This window comes from Cetorhinus maximus, chromosome 7 (genome assembly GCF_964194155.1).
Source record: "Cetorhinus maximus chromosome 7, sCetMax3.hap1.1, whole genome shotgun sequence".
In the NCBI taxonomy this organism is placed as follows: Eukaryota; Metazoa; Chordata; class Chondrichthyes; order Lamniformes; family Cetorhinidae; genus Cetorhinus; species Cetorhinus maximus.
The window spans coordinates 80,188,471-80,206,817 of record NC_135885.1 but is presented as its reverse complement, the minus strand read 5'-3'; the positions used below and the strand labels follow the sequence as shown (position 1 = coordinate 80,206,817).

Sequence of the window (18,347 nt, the reverse complement as noted above, 5' to 3'; positions counted from 1 at the left end):
TTATCTTACTGAGCAGCCTCCTGTGCCGCACCTTGTCAAAGGCCTTCTGGAAGTCCAAGTAGATAACATCCATTGGCTCTCCTTTGTCTAACCTGCTCATTACCTCCTCAAAGAATTCTAACAGATTTGTCAGGCATGACCTCCCCTTGATGAAACCATGCTGACTTTGCCCTATTTTACCATGTACTTCCAAGTATTCTGAAATCTCATCCTTAATAATGGACTCTAAAATCTTACCAATGACCGAGGTCAGGCTAATCGGCCTGTAATTTCCCGTCTTTTGCCTCACTCCCTTCTTAAACAGGGGGGTTACATTAGCGATTTTCCAGTCCTCTGGGACCCTCCCTGACTCCAGTGATTCCTGAAAGAACACCACTAACGTCTCCACTATCTCTTCAGCTATTTCTTTCAGAACTCTGGGGTGTAATCCATCTGGTCCAGGTGAGTTATCCACTTTCAGACCTTTCAGTTTTCCTAGCACCTTCTCCTTGGTAATGGCCACCATACTCACCTCTACCCCCCGACTCTCATGAACTTTGGCGATGTTACTCGTGTCTTCCACCTTGAAGACTGATGCAAAGTACCTATTCAGTTCCTCCGCCATTTCTTTGTTCCCCACTACTACTTCTCCAGCGTCATTTTCCAGCAGCCCAATGTCCACTTTTGCCTCTCTCTTACCTTTTAAATATCTAAAAAAACGCTTGCAATCTTGTTTTATATTATTGGCTAGTTTACCCTCATATTTAATCTTCTCCCTCCATATTTCTTTTTTAGTTGTCCTCTGTTGGTCTTTGTAGGCTTTCCAATCCCCTGGCTTCCCACTGTTCTTCGCCGCATTGTATGCTTTCTCTTTAGCTTTTATGCTGTCCCCGACTTCCCTTGTCAGCCATGGTTGCCTTGTCCTCCCTTTAGTATGCTTCTTCCTAGGGATGAATTTTTGCTGTGTCTCCCAAATTACTCCCAGAAACTCCTGCCATTGCTGTTCCACTGTCTTTCCTGCTAGGCTCATCTCCCAGTCAATTCTGGCCAGCTCCTCCCTCATGCCTCTGTAGTTGCCTTTATTCAACTGTAATACCGTTACATCTGATTCCAGCTTTTTCCTCTCAAATTGCAGGGTAAATTCTATCATATTATGGTCACTTCCTCCTAAGGGTTCCTTCACCTTTAGCTCCCTTATCAAATCTGCCTCATTACACATCACTGAATCTAGAATTGCCTGTTCCCTAGTGGGCTCCACCACAAACTGCTCCAAAAAGCCATCTCGTAGACATTCCACAAATTCCTTTTCTTGGGATCCACTACCAACCTGATTTTCCCAGTCTACCTGCATATTGAAATCCCCCATGATCACTGTAACCTTGCCTTTCTTACATGCCTTCTCTATCTCCTGGTGTATCTTGTGCCCCACATGCTGACTACTGTTCGGAGGCCTGTACATAACTCCCATTATGGTTTTTTTACTTTTGCGGGTCCTCAACTCTACCCACGCAGATTCTAATTCATCTGACCCTACGTTGTTTCTTCCTATCGATTTAATTTCATTTCTTGCTAACAAAGCAACCCCACCCCCTCTGCCAATCTTCCTATCTTTTCGATAGAATGTATATCCTTGGATATTTAGCTCCCAGTCCTGATCCCCTTGCAGCCATGTCTCCGTGATGCCCACCACATCATACCTGCCAATTTCAATCTGTGCCACAAACTCATTTACCTTATTTCGTATACTGCGTGCATTCAAATACAACACCTTCAGTCCTGTATTTCCCGTCCCCTTTCTCATTGTCGTCCCTTTATCTGATGTGCTTGAAGTTAGATTCCTAGCCCTTTCCAAACACTCTGTCCTATTTTGTGTTCTGGAGACTTTAATAGCCTCTCCTGGGCTCTCCTTTCTTTTCAGTTTTTTCATAATTTTCCATAAAGTTGAATCCACCCCCCCACATGCTAACCTGCTGCTTTGTTTCCCATTAGTCATACTTCTTGGAGTTTTACCCTTCCCTTCCCCCCCACTTTCTAGTTTAAAATCCTGTTGACCACCCTATTTACCCTTTTCGCTAGAACATTGGTCCCAGATTGGTTCAGGTGGAGACCGTCCCAACAGTACAGATCCCTCTTGTTCAAATACTGATGCCAGTGCCCCATGAAATGGAACCTCTTTTTCCCGCACCACTCCTTTAGCCATGTGTTTACTTCCCTTATTCTCGCGTCTCTATGTCAATTTGCACGTGGCTCGGGTAGTAATCTGGAGATTATAACCCTTGAGGACCTGTTCTTTATTTAGTTCCTGGTTCCTGATAATCCCCAAACAGGTCCTCTTTCCTAGTCTTACCTATGTTATTTGTCCCGACGTGGACTACAACAACTGGATCCTCCCCCTCCCTCTCCAATATCCTTTCAAGCCGGTCAGAGATATCACTCACCCTGGCACCGGGCAGGCAACATACCATGCGGGACTCTCAATCCTGCTTACAAAGGATGCTATCAATTCCCGTAATTATAGAATCCCCTACAACTATCACTTGTCTTTTTGCTCCCCCTCTTGAATGACCTCCTGTGCCACGGTGCCGTGGTCAGCTGGCTCACCCTCCCTACAGCCCTGTTCCTCATCCACACAGGGAGCAAATACCTCGTACTTGCTGGACAAGGTCAAGAGCCGAGGCTCCTCTATTCCTGAACACAGGATCCCTCTACCTGCCTCACTTGCAGTCACACCCTGCTGACCCTGACCACTGACCGAATTTGAGGTACTTAATCTACCGGGTGTGACCGCCTCCTGAAACAAAGCATCCAGGTAACTCTCCCCCTCCTGGATGTGCTGCAGCGTCCGGAGCTCGGACTCCAGCTCATCAATTCTGAGCCGGAGTTCGTCCAGCAACCAATACTTGCTGCAGATGTGGTCAATGAGGCTCGCAATGGGATCTGCGAGCTCCCACATCATACAGCTACAGCACATCACCTGGCCAGCCATCTCTACTTAGTTAATTAACTTATTAATTAGCTTTGCAGTGTTTTTTTTTCAAATTTGGTGCAGATTTCCTACCAATCAATCAGGTCACAGCTTTCCTGTGACGTCACTTTTTCAGTTTTTGGCTTCAGTTACTTTGTGCCCCGAGATCACCGCTCCGCTGCTCCTCCCTCTGAGTCTGCTCCCTGGAGTCAAGGCTGCGAATCCCCGAGGTAAGCTAGATTTATACTCACCGCTCCAGTGCTCCTCCCTTCGAGTCTGCTCCCTGGAGACAAGGCCGCGAATCCCCGAGGTAAGCTAGATTTATACTCACCGCTCTGTTGCTCCTCCCTCCGAGTCTGCTCCCTGGAGCCAATATCTCTCCATTTAAATAATGTACTGCATTTCTATTTTCCCTGCCAAAGTGGACAAGTTCACATTTTTCAATACTATACCCCATCTGCCAAATTTTTGCCCATACAGCCAAACTACCTATTTCCCTTCACAGACACCTTAGGTCCTCTTCACAACCTACTCTCCTCCCTTGTATCATCAGCAAATTTAACAACCATACAGTCTGCCCTTTTATCCTAGTAATTGATATAGATTGTAAATAGGTTAAGGTCCAACAATCCACTGGTTACATCTTGCCAACCTGAAAATCACCTATTTAGTCTCTGTTTCCTGTTAGCTAACCAATATTCTATCCATGCTAATATGCTACCCTACACCATGAGGTGTTATTTTATGTAGGAACTTTTGATGTGGGACCTTATCAAATGCCTTTTGGAAATCCAAGTACACCATATCTAGAGGTTCCCCTTTCTCCAGCTTGTCTGTTAATTCCCCAAAGAACTCAAATAAATTAGTTCACCACAATTCCCCTTTCACAAAACCATGTTGACTCTGCCTGATTGCATTAAGATTTTCTAGGTACCCTGCTTTTACCTCCTTGATAATAGATTCCAGCATCTTCCTTAAGACATGTGTTAGGCTAATTGATCTGTCATTTCCTGCTTTCTGTTTCCCTCCTTTCTTGAATAGAGGAGTTACATTAGCAATTTTCTAATCTGATGGGACCTTTCTGGAATCTAGGGAACTTTGGAAAATTAGAACCAACGCATCTGCTTTCACAGCAGCCACTTTGTTTAAAATCCTACAATGACCATCAGGACCTGGGGACGTGCCAGATTTTAGTTCCAATAATTTTCTCAGTATCCTTTCTCTAGTGGTTGCAATTGTTTTAAGTTCCTCCCTCCCTTTTACTTCTTCATTTACAATTATTTTTGGGATGTTATTTGCATCTTCTATAGTGAAGACAGATGCAAAATATCTATTCAATACATCCTCCATTTCCTTATTTCCCATTAACTCCCCAGACTCTCGCTCTAGAGGACCAACAATCACTTTAGTTACTCCTTTCCTTTTTAAATACCTATAGAAACTCCTACTATCGGAGTTAGTATTTCTAGTGAGCTTTCTCTCATACTCTAATTTCTCACTTTTTTTTTAGTCATTCTTTGCTGTTTTATATTCTGTCTAATCTTCAGACCTGCCACTAATCTTCCTAGAATTGTATGCTTTTTCTTTCAATTTGATTCAATCTTTAACTTCTTTAGTTAGCCATGGATAGGGCATCCTTTTCCTAGAGTCTTTCTTTTTCACTGGAATGCATCTTTGCTGAGGGTTATGGAATATCTCCTTAAATATCTTCCATTGGCCTACCCCTTAATCTAATTTCCCAGTTCACTTTATTCAGCTCTGTCCTCAACTCTTATAATTGCCTTTATTTAAGTTTAAAACACTAGTCTTAGACCCATTCCTCCCTTCCTATGAGCTTAGCAGGCCAGTAAAACTGGAGTTTGGTGTATTTGAGAATGAGAGAAAATGCATAATTACCATTGCGCCGAAGAAGTAATTTCAGTATTAAATATCTCTCAAAACAGCAGAAATAAACACAGTTTGATTTAGTTTGACAGCAGTCAAATGTCTTGGGTTGTTGACCTTTTGCTGCATAATTGTGGGTCAGTTAAAATGGTGGAGTCTGGGAAAAAGTTGGGACACAGCATGAAATCTTTCCCCGCCTATACCCCTATTTATATCATTCCCTCTTAAGACAACAAAAGGATGCATGGAAATAGGAGTAGATGAGAACTTGCATTTATATAGTACCTTTAATGGGGAAAAAGGTCCAAAGGTCTTTCACAGAGATGTAAATAAAAAGTTGCATGTAAAATTAAAGAATGAGATATTTAAAAAGGTGGCCAAAAGCTTGGACAAAAGCTAAGTTTCTGAAAAAAAAAATTGCATTTATATCACACCTTTCATGACTTCAGGATATCCCAAAATGTTTTGTTGCCAATTAAGTTCTTCTGTAATGTCATCACTATTGTAATGCAGAAAATTAAGATCAAAATTGTAAATTTAAGACAGTCTTAAAGGAACAGACTGAGGTGCATTGATGGTGGGATTAAGGGTGCGAATTCCAAAGCACGGGGCCAAAGGGGTGAAGGCAAGGGTCCAATGTTGGGATGAGGAAGATGGAGTTGCACTAGAGGAGAGAGTGGGAGAAGCAGAGTTAAGGGGCGAGTGTTCTAGGATTGGAAAGTCTTTCGAGTTATCAACAGTCACAGATTGCAACTCTTTCGAGTACAATCACAGTTCTTGGTTTCCGGGACTGGGACACGAACCCACAACCCTCTGATTCAAAGGCGAGGGTGCTATGAACTGAGCCACAGCTGACACCTCCAAGGATTGGAAGAGGTAATGAGTTACAGACACTATAAAGGAACTAGACTGATTGTGTGATCATGAACAGTTGTAGGCAACCCAACTGTGACCAATAAGGAGAAAACTTGTACTTTACATATTTAATCTGTGGCTATGCACAATCACTTCAAACGTAATTAAAGACAACAAAAAGAAATTTAAAGACACCCTATTAGCATAGTACTGGCTAGGGAATGTGCAAATTCCAATTACTTTAACCTGCTTATGTTCAGGCAATGCAGCAACTGAATTGAATCACAGATACGACCTCCTTTGGAGAAATATTAAAATCAGGGATATAAAATGCAAGATCCATCACAGTTACTTTTGGTAGAATTTGCTTTTAATTACAAAATTCTTGTATATGTCAGCATTGAAATCCCTTGCCATCATTCTGAACTTTTGGAGTTAGTAGATAGGGGTTAATCAACCATGGCTCAATAGGTAAAGCGCTCAGTTCTGAATCAGAAAATTGTGATTTTTGCATCTACTCCAGGGACTTGAGCACAAAATCTAGACTGACACTCCCATGCTGCTCTGTCGCTAAGGTGCCATCTTTCATATGAGATGTTAAACCCAGGCTGCATCTTCCCACTCTAGATGCAAAAGATGGCATTATTTCAAAGAACAATGGGTACATTCTCCCCAGAATCTGGCCAATATTATTCTTCAGCAAACCCCACCCCAAAAATTATTTGGTTATAATAACATTGCTGTGTGCGGGACCTTGCTTTGTACAAACTGGCTGCCATGTTTCCTATTTTACACACCACACCTCTCTATACCAGCTCAGAACAGTAGTCTGGGACAGTAGTTATGTTCTTGGACCTGCAGGAGTCAGGGTTGCAATGCCTGCATAACAGCTATAAACACAAAACTTCACATATTGTTCAGGGTTCAGGTCACAGTCAGGTTTGACTGAGGCAGACTTTGAACAACTCATTAAACTGACAGATGGGCTAAGATGAAGTTGCCAAATGCCTCGAAAGCACTTTCCACCAAAGAAAGGAAAGGGAGAAGGGGAGAAGAAAGAGGAAAGGAAAATGGGTAAGAAAAAGGAAAGGATAAAAGAATTAACATCTGACAAACAGCAATGAGGTTAACATCTCATCAGAAAAATGGCACTTTTGACAGTAATGTGTTGAAGAGTCAACCTAGATTTAGCTGTATGTCAATTTTTATTTGATTGTGCTCCTTGAAATGTCTTGGAACATTTTACTCTTTTACTGGTGCTATATAAATGCAGGTTGCTATTCAAGTCATGCTTAAGTTCTGTAGTTAGGCTTGAAACACAACCTTTTGACTCAGAAGCAAGAGCCAGGGTTTTTCCAATGGACTTCAGGACCCCACAGTCAGGCTCAAATGAGAGTCAGAAGACCCCACTGTGTGGGGATCAGTCACTCATCTGTGATATTCCCCGGATTGGCCAATTTGTAGCCAGAGGGCAGGTTCGTTGTCCAATTAAGGACAGTGGACTGGCTCTCAAACCTGGAGAGTCAATAAGAGATCCTCCAGCTCGAAAGCAGCCGCAGGATGCCTTTTTAGGTTGCCCTCCATGTGGAGGCATCCTCTCTCTAACTTTTTAACATTTTAAATTAAAAAAGCCCTCAGTAGCCAGACCACCACTGTGTATGTGGTGGGGGTGCAGGTTGAAGCTCCTCCACATGGAGGCCTGTGGTGCAGCTGGAGCCAGCTGGCAGGCAGGGGGGGGCTATTGCGCCTGCCTGGAGCGCTGCTACACACACCCCCGCCCTCCCCTCCACTGCTGGGAGGCCACCTGCAAGTAGCTGCACTGTTCCCCAGTGTTTCCAGGAACCTGGAAGCTGACTGGAAAATTCCAATTGACGTTCAACAATAGGCCTTAATAAGGCGTATCGGCTACCCACTGCTCTGCTGCCTTCTCATCCCACCTCCAGGGAAATGGCCTGGTGACAGAATGAAGTCAGGGAACTGCCTGCCCACCCCTGTGCCCACCTTCTATTGGGAGCTAAAAACACTTCCTAAGGGTGCTACCAATAGATAGATAGTGTAAGGAAAGACGAGTTGCTCAAAATCTAACCCACCTCAGAATGAGCAGCTAAAAATTGGCAGAAGTCCAAGAAAAAATAATCCAGTTGCTCAGAGACAGTTGGTGCAAGACTTAGGAGTTAAAAATTATAATTCCCCTCATATCAGGCAATCATATTACAAACCATTCTACCGACTCTAAGCTCAAAAACTGTTTGTGGTGATCAGAAAAAAAGCTTATGATTATTTATCTCTCGCCACAAAAATGTCAAAATATTCTATCCACCTAGCGACAGCTATTGGGGGATCCTTTGATGTCACATGCTTAGTGCAGAAATGTTTTGAAAGTCTGAAATATGGAACGCTTCACGAATTTGCGTGTCATCCTTGCGCAGGGGCCATGCTAATCTTCTCTGTATCGTTCCAATTTTAGTATATGTGCTGCCGAAGCGAGCACATGCTTAGTGCAGAGTAGGACTGGGAGAAGACAGGTCCCTATTGAGGCCAATTATAGTGTTTGAAAAGCTCATTAAGAACTTGTTGGAGGGGGAGGGTGGTATTTTGAAGGGGAAAAATAGGTTTTAGGAGCTGTCTGCTGTAAATCAGATGAAGGGAGGTGTATACAGAGTGACAGAGCAGGAAGCTATTTCTGGCATCACCCTGGCCCCATAAGAGGGTCAATAGGGCAAAGGGTGATTCAACATTTGCAAAGGAAGTGTTCTTAGTGCTGTGCAGGTGGCAAGAAGAGTGGACACTCAGCACTCAAACACTGAACTGAATTGTGACCCCAACACCCTTCCCCCACCCAAGCATTGAGGCGTCAGAAGAGCATGGGGAAGACTGCCAATCACAATTGAATGGCTGCCTACTCAGAAAGGTAGCTCCAAACTGGCATCGGGGCCATGACTATCAGATTTTGGGCCCATTGTCAATGTGGGGCAACATCTTCTGCAGGAGAGGGGGAAGTCCTGGCATAGGAAGGGCACCAGAGAGGAAAGAGGGGCAGGAAGACAATGGAGGCCACACCCTCAACATAGCTCTGTCATTGGTGGTAGATCCTATCTGCAGATGATCAAAATCTGGAGTCCTAAGTGACTGCAACTCTCCAGACAGATAGTCACAGACACACGTGCTCTCGTCACCGAGGACCTCCCGCCTCGCAACACTGGTTGCCATGCCCTGGCAGTGGCCACCAAAGTCACTGTGACTTTGAGCTTCATCACTTCTAGCTCATTCCAAGAATCACCTGTATACCTTAGTAGCATCTTGCAAATGACTGCACACAACTATCTTGCTGATCACTGATGCCCTCTTTGCCAGAAAGGGGGAGCATATTCATTTTGTGAAAGAAGTGCATTGCAGGAACAGGGGGCATTGGGTCTCACCTCCATCGAGGAATCCCCCAGGTGCATCGATTGCACCCATAAGGCCACCAAAGCACCCAGTGACCGGCCAGTGAGATTTATCAGTAGGGAAGGCTTCCGCTCCCTCAACATCCAATGGTCTGTAACTACAACAAAAGCTTCCTCCACGTGTGCTTGCTTTCCCGGCAGCTGCCATGTCTCTTTCATCCACCACTGGTCCAGGCTGCCTCAGATCTTCACTCCAACTCCCAAGTCAATAGATCAATCCTGGGGGACAAAAGATATCCCTTAATGAAATGACTGCTCACCCCTCTACAGGAGCCCTAGTCAGAGGCATGGAAGTGATATAGCCAGTACTACCTGCTCAGTAGACCAACCATTGAGCAGGCCATTTGCATTCTGAAGATGTAATTCTGGTGCCTGGACCGGTCAGGTAGCATCCCCCAATGCCCTCCTGCAAGGGTCTCTGTCATTATGGTGGTCTGCTGCAATCTCCATAACATGGCCCTCCAGGGAGGTGCGGACCTTGGATAAGGTGACAGAAGCTCATCCGGGAGGAACAGCAGCTAAGAGTGGAGGATGAAGTGGAGGTGGAGGGAGATGTCGCTGAAGAGAAAGGTGCCCCTGCTGCGCGACTAGGTGGCCTCCTACTGTCACCCTCTCGGAAAAGGACTTCCTTCCTCTTCCTCATGACTTCGAACATTTGATCCAGGTAGGCATTGACGAAACAAGAGGCAGCCCTGCCCCAGGCCCTCTCTGGGGCAGTGGAAGGCTTTGGCACAATCAACAGATTTCCCCCTTTAGACAACCAGCATCCTTAGTGATGGCTGCCATGGGGAGTCTAAAATCAGTCCCACACTTCATTGGACCCACCTCTGTTCCAACCCCCACCATCTCTAACTGGACAGGAAACCCATCTTCATGTAAGTTAAGGGTACACCCCTGTGAAAATCCCAACTTTAATCAATTTCCCACTGGAGGTGGGTTTCTGACCAGAAACAACTCTAACTCCTCTTTCCCTCCTATGTGGTGAAAAATCAGCCCAAGAAGATGGCTGGGTAGACAACAGAGAAAGATTAAGGTAAAGTATTTTTGAGAAATCTGATAAAAATGGATCAGTTGTTTAAATGGATGATATTTAAAAATCAACCTAAAAATTAAAATAGGATACATCTTTATACAGAGTGGCCCATAAAAATTTCTGGTCAAATGTAAATTCTGCCAATTATCTAACAGCTGTGTTTACAAATTTATTCAATTTGAAAGCGGTACTTTGTGCTAAATATTACAGTAATCTGCCAAAAAAAATGGTGATATTAAATACCAGAAATTTGCCAAAAACTATTCAGCACTGAGCTATGTGATTGAATCCAGACATCATTAACAAAATAAAAAACAGCTGCCATCAAAAACTGGAACAGCATTTTTCATTCTGGGTATTTTATTAAACTCTTTTTAAGTCAGTAATGGTCTTTGCATTGATTACCCGATGCAAGAATTTCCCTAATCTCTCAAAATGAATAAGGGAAACTTCCAGCTAAGACTTGGTGGCTAAAAAAAGTTGCAATATTTATAAAATGTTCCACTGTGTATTAGTTTTTCATTGTTAATTACAGACAAAACAAAAACTATCTAAACTACACTTCACTTCCATTCAGGATGTTCCATTTCTACTATCCAAGGGTCTCCCTTTACTGAACCAATAGCACCTGAAAATCAAAGTCAACAAGTCCAACAGGTTTACAACACCACCTTATACTGACACAAATATTGACACTGACTCAAACATGCATTAATCTACAGGAATTATCTTGCCCCTTGGCACCGCAATACAATTTCTCTAAATCCTTCTCTGTTTCCAGCAACTATAAGGATTAATGTCATGAGACACTTGTCCAGCACTGCACTACTGAACTAAAATCAACCTGATCTGGATACTTTGAACAATTTGATATCAATATATCCTGCAGCAATATGTATTACAAAATTTAACTCATAAGTAGCTTCCAAAAGAGATTCCAGGTTTTTTGAATGGAAAAAAGTCCTTTACCTGAAAATCATCTTTTAAGAGTTTCAATTTTCTTTGATTTTTCATTTACAATCTGCTTCTTGTTGCTGCCAAGAACCAGACAGTCAAAGTGACTTCCTACAATGATTTAGATGCCACCCTTAGTTCAGTGGTGGCTGACTTAGATGCTCATGAGTTCAAGCCCCACCCCATATACTTTAGCACACAATCTTGGCTGGTACTTCAGTGCATTACTGAAGGAATACTGCACTGTTAGAGGCACTATTCCTCAGATGAGATGTTAAACTGTCTGCCCTCTCAAGTGGACTTAAAAGGTTCCATGACAATATTTCAAGAGCAGCAGGAGATTTTTCTGGTGCCCTAACTGATGTTTATCCCTACAATTAGCAACTGAATCATTATAAACAGCTAACCTAGATCATGTGTTTTTAACCTTACTGTGCATAAATTAGCTGGCACATTTCCCTCCCTTGCAACAGTACTTCATTGGCTGTCGATCACTTTAGGCTTTCCGATGTCATGAAAGTCCTGTTTCCTTTGCCCAATATTGAAATTGAACCGGTATCAAACTAGGCCTAAACCTCACATTGCTGTTAACCTGAACGAATGTGAAAAGCAATTACAATTTTACTGCACTCATACACATTTCTTTCAAAATGGCTAACAATAATGGACGCATGTGTTACCGTAATAAGTAAAAAGAATAACCACCAACTTCTAGCCTCATCCTATAATTATAAGCACAATACACAGGCACCTGCATATTCAAAATGATATGAAATTGAAAAGTAAATTATATCAAGGAACCTCCCTCTAATTTAAATAACCTATGCTGCTACATGAAAACTTTAGTCAGCAATTAGAATATTAGAATGATACTGCACAGAAGGAGGCCAATCTCTGCTGGCTCTTTGAAAGAGCTATCCAATTAGTCTCACTCCCTGTTCTTTCTCCAAAGCCCTGCAAACTTTTCCTTTCAATTATTTCTCCAATTCCCTTTTTAAAGTTATTATCGAACTGCTCTCGCCTCCCTTTCAGTAGTGCATTCCAGATCGCAACAACTCACAACACATCTTTTTCCCTCATGTCACCTCTTTTGTCAATTAGTCTGTGTCCTCTGGTTACTGATCCATCTCCCTCTAGAAACACATTAACCTTATATACTCATGTAGCCTTTACAATTTTGACTATCTCTATCAAATTTCTCTTAAACTTCTCTGTTCTAGGAGAACAATTTGGGATTCCCTGAAGATGTCAAAGGCACTGTTCTAAATGCAAGTTCTTTAATTCATTATAATAGCAAGCTATTTAAAGTAGCTGGGGGAAAAAAAGAGTCATTTTATGGCCCCTGCTAGCAGGTTTGAAAATGCAGTGTGTGGCCTGCCCAATGCCTCCCCACCTGGACCTGACCTACCCCCCATTTTCAGGGGGCAGAGACGTCAGGCCTATTGAGGTGCTTAAGTGGCCAATGAATGGCCATTTAAGTGCCTTAACTCACCCCCCACCACTATTTTAACAGTGGCAGGGTGGGGGGGGGGGGGGGGGGGGGGGGGGGGGCATGGTGGGTGGGGGGGATGCTGGGGAGCACACCAAGCAGGTAGCCAGCAGCTTTAGCTGTGTGAGCAGGTGTCAGGCAAGGGGTTGTACTTCCTTTGGGGTCCCCTGTGCTCATCAGAGACACCTCTGCCCCCCCACTAAGGTCATACCCCCTTTTAACCTTCTCCTACTGGCCTCTCAATCTCAGCCCGCAACCACAACCCTCGCACACCCTTTCCTGGGGCCTGAGACAGACCCTACTGATATTCAGACTTACCTTCAGTCCCACCTCTACTAGCTTCTTTTCTTCAGGGACTGGCTCAAACTCAAACCAGCACTCGAACCTGCCACTGCTGGGACATCCGATTGGCTGGCAGCTCTCTAATGCGGGACTCCCTCCCCAGATGGGGGTGGAAGTCTTGCCCTTAGCCAATAAACTCCCTGCTGAACGTTAAATGTCTGCAGGGCAGCCGGTATCAGTGGGGAAGCGTGCCCTGCTAACTCTTCGGGTGGCAGGGCGGGAAACACCGCCATCCAAAAAATTCTGTCCACAATTTTTATGTTATTAAACAGTCCACACCTATGTTTAGTTAAGTATGAATGTTTGTGCCTCACAGGCTGTACTGAAATAAAAATAGGCATTACCACTTAAATATTAAGCTTCTTCCACCTTGTAATTTTCAATATTGTTTCCTGAGTCTCAGAATATACAATCATACATTCACATCCTGCCAAATCTGAGAGTGGTAATGAAACTAACCTCATGAAATGCCTGGTTTTAATCAGCATTAAAGCTGCAGTCTACAGTGTTATAAAGACAGCTACATACATCATTGCTCAAAAGGCACTTTTGAAGGTTATGAAGTTATTTTATTCTGAATTCTGCAAAGGATCAAGAACTGTTAATAATAGTTATACCAACTTTGCCACTAATCACAAATTTAAATGGGATTTGGCTGAGAATAAAACACATGTATAAAACTCAAAATCTCTTTAAAGTTTCAGGACATACCTTGCATTTTGTAAATCAAAAATAAAGAATCAAAGCTCAGCATGAATCAAGGAACTTTAGAAGAACTCAGTATAACAACTTTGATTTTGGCATTCCTTCTTAGGAATCCACTGGGATATTCTTTGTTGAAAAACTATGCACAAGCCAAGCCTTGGGTCATAAGACGACCGGCAGAACAACTGCATAACAATAAATAAAAAAACTGTCAAAGCGCAGGTCACAGTAATTTAATATGCTGCATACTGCTTTTCATCCCACGCCAACTGAGTGATTGTTCAGTATTTAAGTACTTAAGAACAGGAAGAGATCCAAACAGATTGCTTACGGGACAACTTTCAACGCAATGCTACTAACTATCATAAATAGTCTATAACACATAATTAAAATATGGATTTAAAACAAAAAATGTGTTCTACAGCTGTGAGGCATTTTCACAGTATGGTTGGCAAACCTTATATTAGCACCAAAGTATATGTAATCTAATAATGTCAAGGGCATACTGCATAGCAGAACTCAACTTCACAAAGGAGGAACAGCTCCTTGTAAAAAACAAAATCACGAAATAGCTAACTACTACTGGCCGATATCATCAAAAGCTTTTACATTCAGTATTTTAGAGTTTCAGATTTTTTGTGAATAAAAGATGAATATGTATAGTACCTGGCCTCAATTGTGCATTATAGGCTTTATTTAATCTTCTGTGTCACACCACAAACATTCACAGATTTTGAGGACACCTGAAAAGGTCTTGTATCTTGGTCCCTTTTTTTTTCTATTCAATATGCATATCAAATGCAATCTTCTGGTGCAAGCATTTATACAAATTACATGATTTTTACTACAATCATTAATGCTTAGAATTAAGTAAGTCTGCACCGTACCATCTATTTATGAAGCAGTAATGAACGACTACTAGACATAGTAAATTACACTAACAATTTAACGATGATGAACAAATATCTATTAACACCAGGAAACTTTAAAGAATCAATCAAGCCTACCATCACAAGTAAACAGGAACTTTTTTTAAAACAGATAATCCACAAGATTTAACTTGTTTTTTTCCCAGAAACAATTTGAAATTTTTTCATTTTGGTCCCTATTTAAATAAGAAATGAGTACTACTTATTGTTCTACAAGTTTTTAAATATTTGGCAGCAATTCACATAAATATTTGAATGTTTTAGCAGATTATATTTGATTTAAAGCTAAGAGTTTACATGCCATGCAAGGTAAATTATTAAAGATCTTCAAACTTTGAGCACAGCCCTACCTGTGTTCTCAGTTACTGTGAAACGCCCAAGGCCACTGCCATCCCGAATGGAGTACTGAATCTGTCCATCCCTTCCATCATCATCATCTTTTGCTGTCACCTGCAGAACACTTGTCCCAATTGGTGCGTTTTCCTTGACTGATGCCATTTTAGCAAACTCTGGAAACTGTGGTGTATAAAGATTTTCATTCACGTCAACCACTTCAATTTCTATGAAGGATGCCGAAGACAAGGATATTGGCCGACCTTTATCTTTAACACGAATTGTCAGGTTGTAAAACTGCTGTTTCTCAAAGTCCAGCTCTTTTGACAGGCGCACAGCTCCACTGCTTCGGTCAATTTCAAACTTCCCGTTATAATCATTTCCCAAAGAGTAGCGCACCTGGCCACCCAAGCCAAGGTCGGGATCATGAGCTTCAAGCCACGTTACCACAGCACTGACAGGCATATCTTCGAGCACCTTAACAAAGTAGCTTGAAGGAACGAAATGGGGAGCATTGTCATTAACATCTGCAAAAATGATCTCCAAAGCCACAACTGAACACTGTTGATGACCAGTGTCAGCTTGGTCACAGGCTTCTATTTTCAATGTACAGTTTGTAATTAATTCCCGATCAAGCAACCCAGTCACATAAACAATGCCAGTTGAGGCATTAATAGCAAATTGGTGGGTGTCTGTTAATAGTGTATAAATTATTTCACCGTTGCGGTCCAGATCTTCATCTGTGGCCTCAATCTGAACTACTTCTGTACCAATCACTGTATCTTCTGGAATGCTAACAGAGTAACTCTCCAGCAAAAAACGAGGCTTGTTATCATTAGCATCTTGGATATGGATGGTCATCAGTCTCCAAGCACACTTTGGAGGATACCCCAAGTCATAAACAGTGATATTAAGAATGTATTTATCAGTTAATTCACGATCCATTGGCATCAAAACTTTTAGCCATCCTGTTTCCATTTCAATATTAAAACAGCTATCGACATTTCCATCAGAGATGGTGTATACAACTTTGCCATTGAAGCTACTATCTGCATCAGAAGCTGGGACCTTAACAATAGTACTGCCAACTGGCAGATCTTCCTTAATGGCTACCTGAGAAGGAAAGGATTTATCAAACTGTGGAGACTGTCTGTTAATTGAATAGAGATCAAGGAATATGTCCTCCATCTTTGACTTGTTTACTTTAACTCTTTTGAGCAATTTTTCAGTTAGTTTCTTAGCAACTCCAGTTTCTCTGCACACATAGTCCTTTGTAGTCAGCTTACCGTGCCCCAATGAAATATTAAGAAACATTGGGTCAGCAATATTCTCTCCATCCGTAGCTGTTATCTGAAGTGAAAAGAGTCCATCTTTTGGATTTGCACTATCCAATTCTTTTGTTAAGAAAAGTACACCAGAGTCTGAATTTAGATCAAAGAATCCAAACTCATTTCCAGATACAATTCTGTATTTTACCAGTTCCAATTCATCAACATCAATAGCTGAAACAGTAGTTATTTGTTCACCAACAGGAAATTCACGTGAAATCACTCCCTGGCAGTCCACTCTTTCAAACAGGGGTTTATTGTCATTAACATTTTCCACATGTACAGTTACATTTACCTCACTCTCACGTCGATAAGGTGAACCCCAATCTGAGGCGCGAACAAAAAACCTGTAACTCTGAGATGGGGACTCAAAATCCAGCTGTGCACTTGTGCTGATGAGACCTGTAAACTGGTTTATTACAAAAGGCAATGAATTCAGCTTGTCAATGCTATATGTCACGTATCCATTTTCTCCTTGATCATTGTCAGTGGCAGAAACAACTAAAACACTGCTACCAATAGGCACGCTCTCATTGATAAATGCCTCATATGACAATTGGTGAAACTCTGGAGTATGATCATTGGCATCTTCAACCTTTATGATGACGCGCACCTTAATTTCATTGACATTGCTCATTACCTCTAAGACAAAATGCTCTCTCTCAAGGATTCGTATATGTTGTGCTGTGGTAATCAGACCAGTTTTGGGATTAATGTAGAAATGACGAGCATCTTCAGTTGCACTAAGTTTATATTCCACATTTTGTGGTTCAGGCTTTAGTTTAATAGCAACAACAGCTACTCCAGGAGGAGCAAATTCATTCAGTTCCACTTCATACACATCCTCTTCAAAAGTTACTTGGTTTTCATTTTCCTCTGGATTTCCAATATGTACAATTTTCACTGCAGAGAATTTCTGAGGGGTTCCCTTATCTTTTGCTTGAAGGGTAAGATTATAGCCATAGGGAAAGTCTTCCCAGTTCACTGTCTTTGCTAACTTTATCCTATACTCCCTGCCTCCTAACCTAGTTCTAACAAGATGGAACTGTTCTAAAGGATCACCTGCCACAATAGATATTGATTCGATTTCCCCATTAATTCCATCATCCAGGTCATCTACAGTCACAATAGCATAAATGGGATCACTGTCCATCAAGGAAGGAATGTGAGTCACCACGCTTAGGATTGGGGCATGTTGATTGATTCTATCGATATGAATGACTAGTTTCGCTGTACTGCTTACTCCATTGTTTCCATAAAGTTTCATTCCACGATCCACTGCTAATACCTCCAGGTCATATTGGTTTCTCTCATCGAAGTTCAATTTGCCACTTAGGGAAACTATGCCACTAGTTGGATGAACAGCAAAGATGTCAACTCTATCTTTAAAATAGTAATAAAATTCTCCATTTGATCCAATATCTGCATCAGTCGCTGTCACTTGTGCAATACTAGTTCTTAATGGTGTGTTTTCAGGAATTGTTACAGAATATGTGGTTGGAGAAAATAAAGGCCGCAAATCATTCATATCCAAAACTTGAATATTCACTTTTGTCCATGCTTCCAGGGCTTCCCCTCTAATTGCAGCTTTCACAATAAGCAAATAGTGGTTCTGAACTTCCCTGTTTAATATGGCAGAATTGCCCCCCTTAGTCCTTATCCTGAGAAAACAGAAATCCCCAAGTAAAACTTCTTCTGCTTTGAAGAAGCTGTCTTCATCTCCAGAAATAATCCTGTATTTAATGTCCCACAACGGATCAGTCAGGCTTATACCCATTTTAACTTTGCTGTTGGCATAGGTCCTTGCAGCAGAGTTCTCGTAGATAGTGGCATTGTACAGGGAGTATGTAAACTGGAAGGTTGCAGGCAATGCTGGTTCTTGAAATTGGTGACCCCGACAACTACAGCTAAAAAGCTGGAATAGCAGGAGGGCAAGGCAGAGGAAGGAAAGTGGCGTGCCTGTCCCACAGCCCATATTTAGATCCATCCCATCATTCTTCCATTCTAACATTGAGATGAAAAAAAAAAGAAAGGTTATGAACAAGGATAATTTACAGAATGACCATTCTATCATCTAGAATCACATTTCTACTCAGAACTTTGAT

General features: G+C 42.1%; 1 protein-coding gene and 1 non-coding gene across 4 annotated transcripts in view; both read right to left on the bottom strand.

The window, feature by feature from the left end:
- LOC144682893 (protocadherin Fat 3-like) overlaps positions 1–18,347 on the bottom strand; it is a 689,075-nt gene that overhangs the window by 493,561 nt on the left and 177,167 nt on the right. For all 3 annotated transcript variants that reach the window (XM_078545758.1, XM_078545759.1, XM_078545760.1), the window contains exon 2: positions 14,932–18,246. In XM_078545758.1, the coding sequence (XP_078401884.1) occupies positions 14,932–18,229 (3,298 nt within the window). In that variant the 5' untranslated portion in view covers positions 18,230–18,246. The remainder of the gene's footprint in view (positions 1–14,931; positions 18,247–18,347) is intronic.
- LOC144683136 (U6 spliceosomal RNA) lies at positions 8,068–8,174 on the bottom strand. Its single transcript, XR_013577183.1, has one exon. It is a non-coding gene; the product is annotated as a U6 spliceosomal RNA (small nuclear RNA).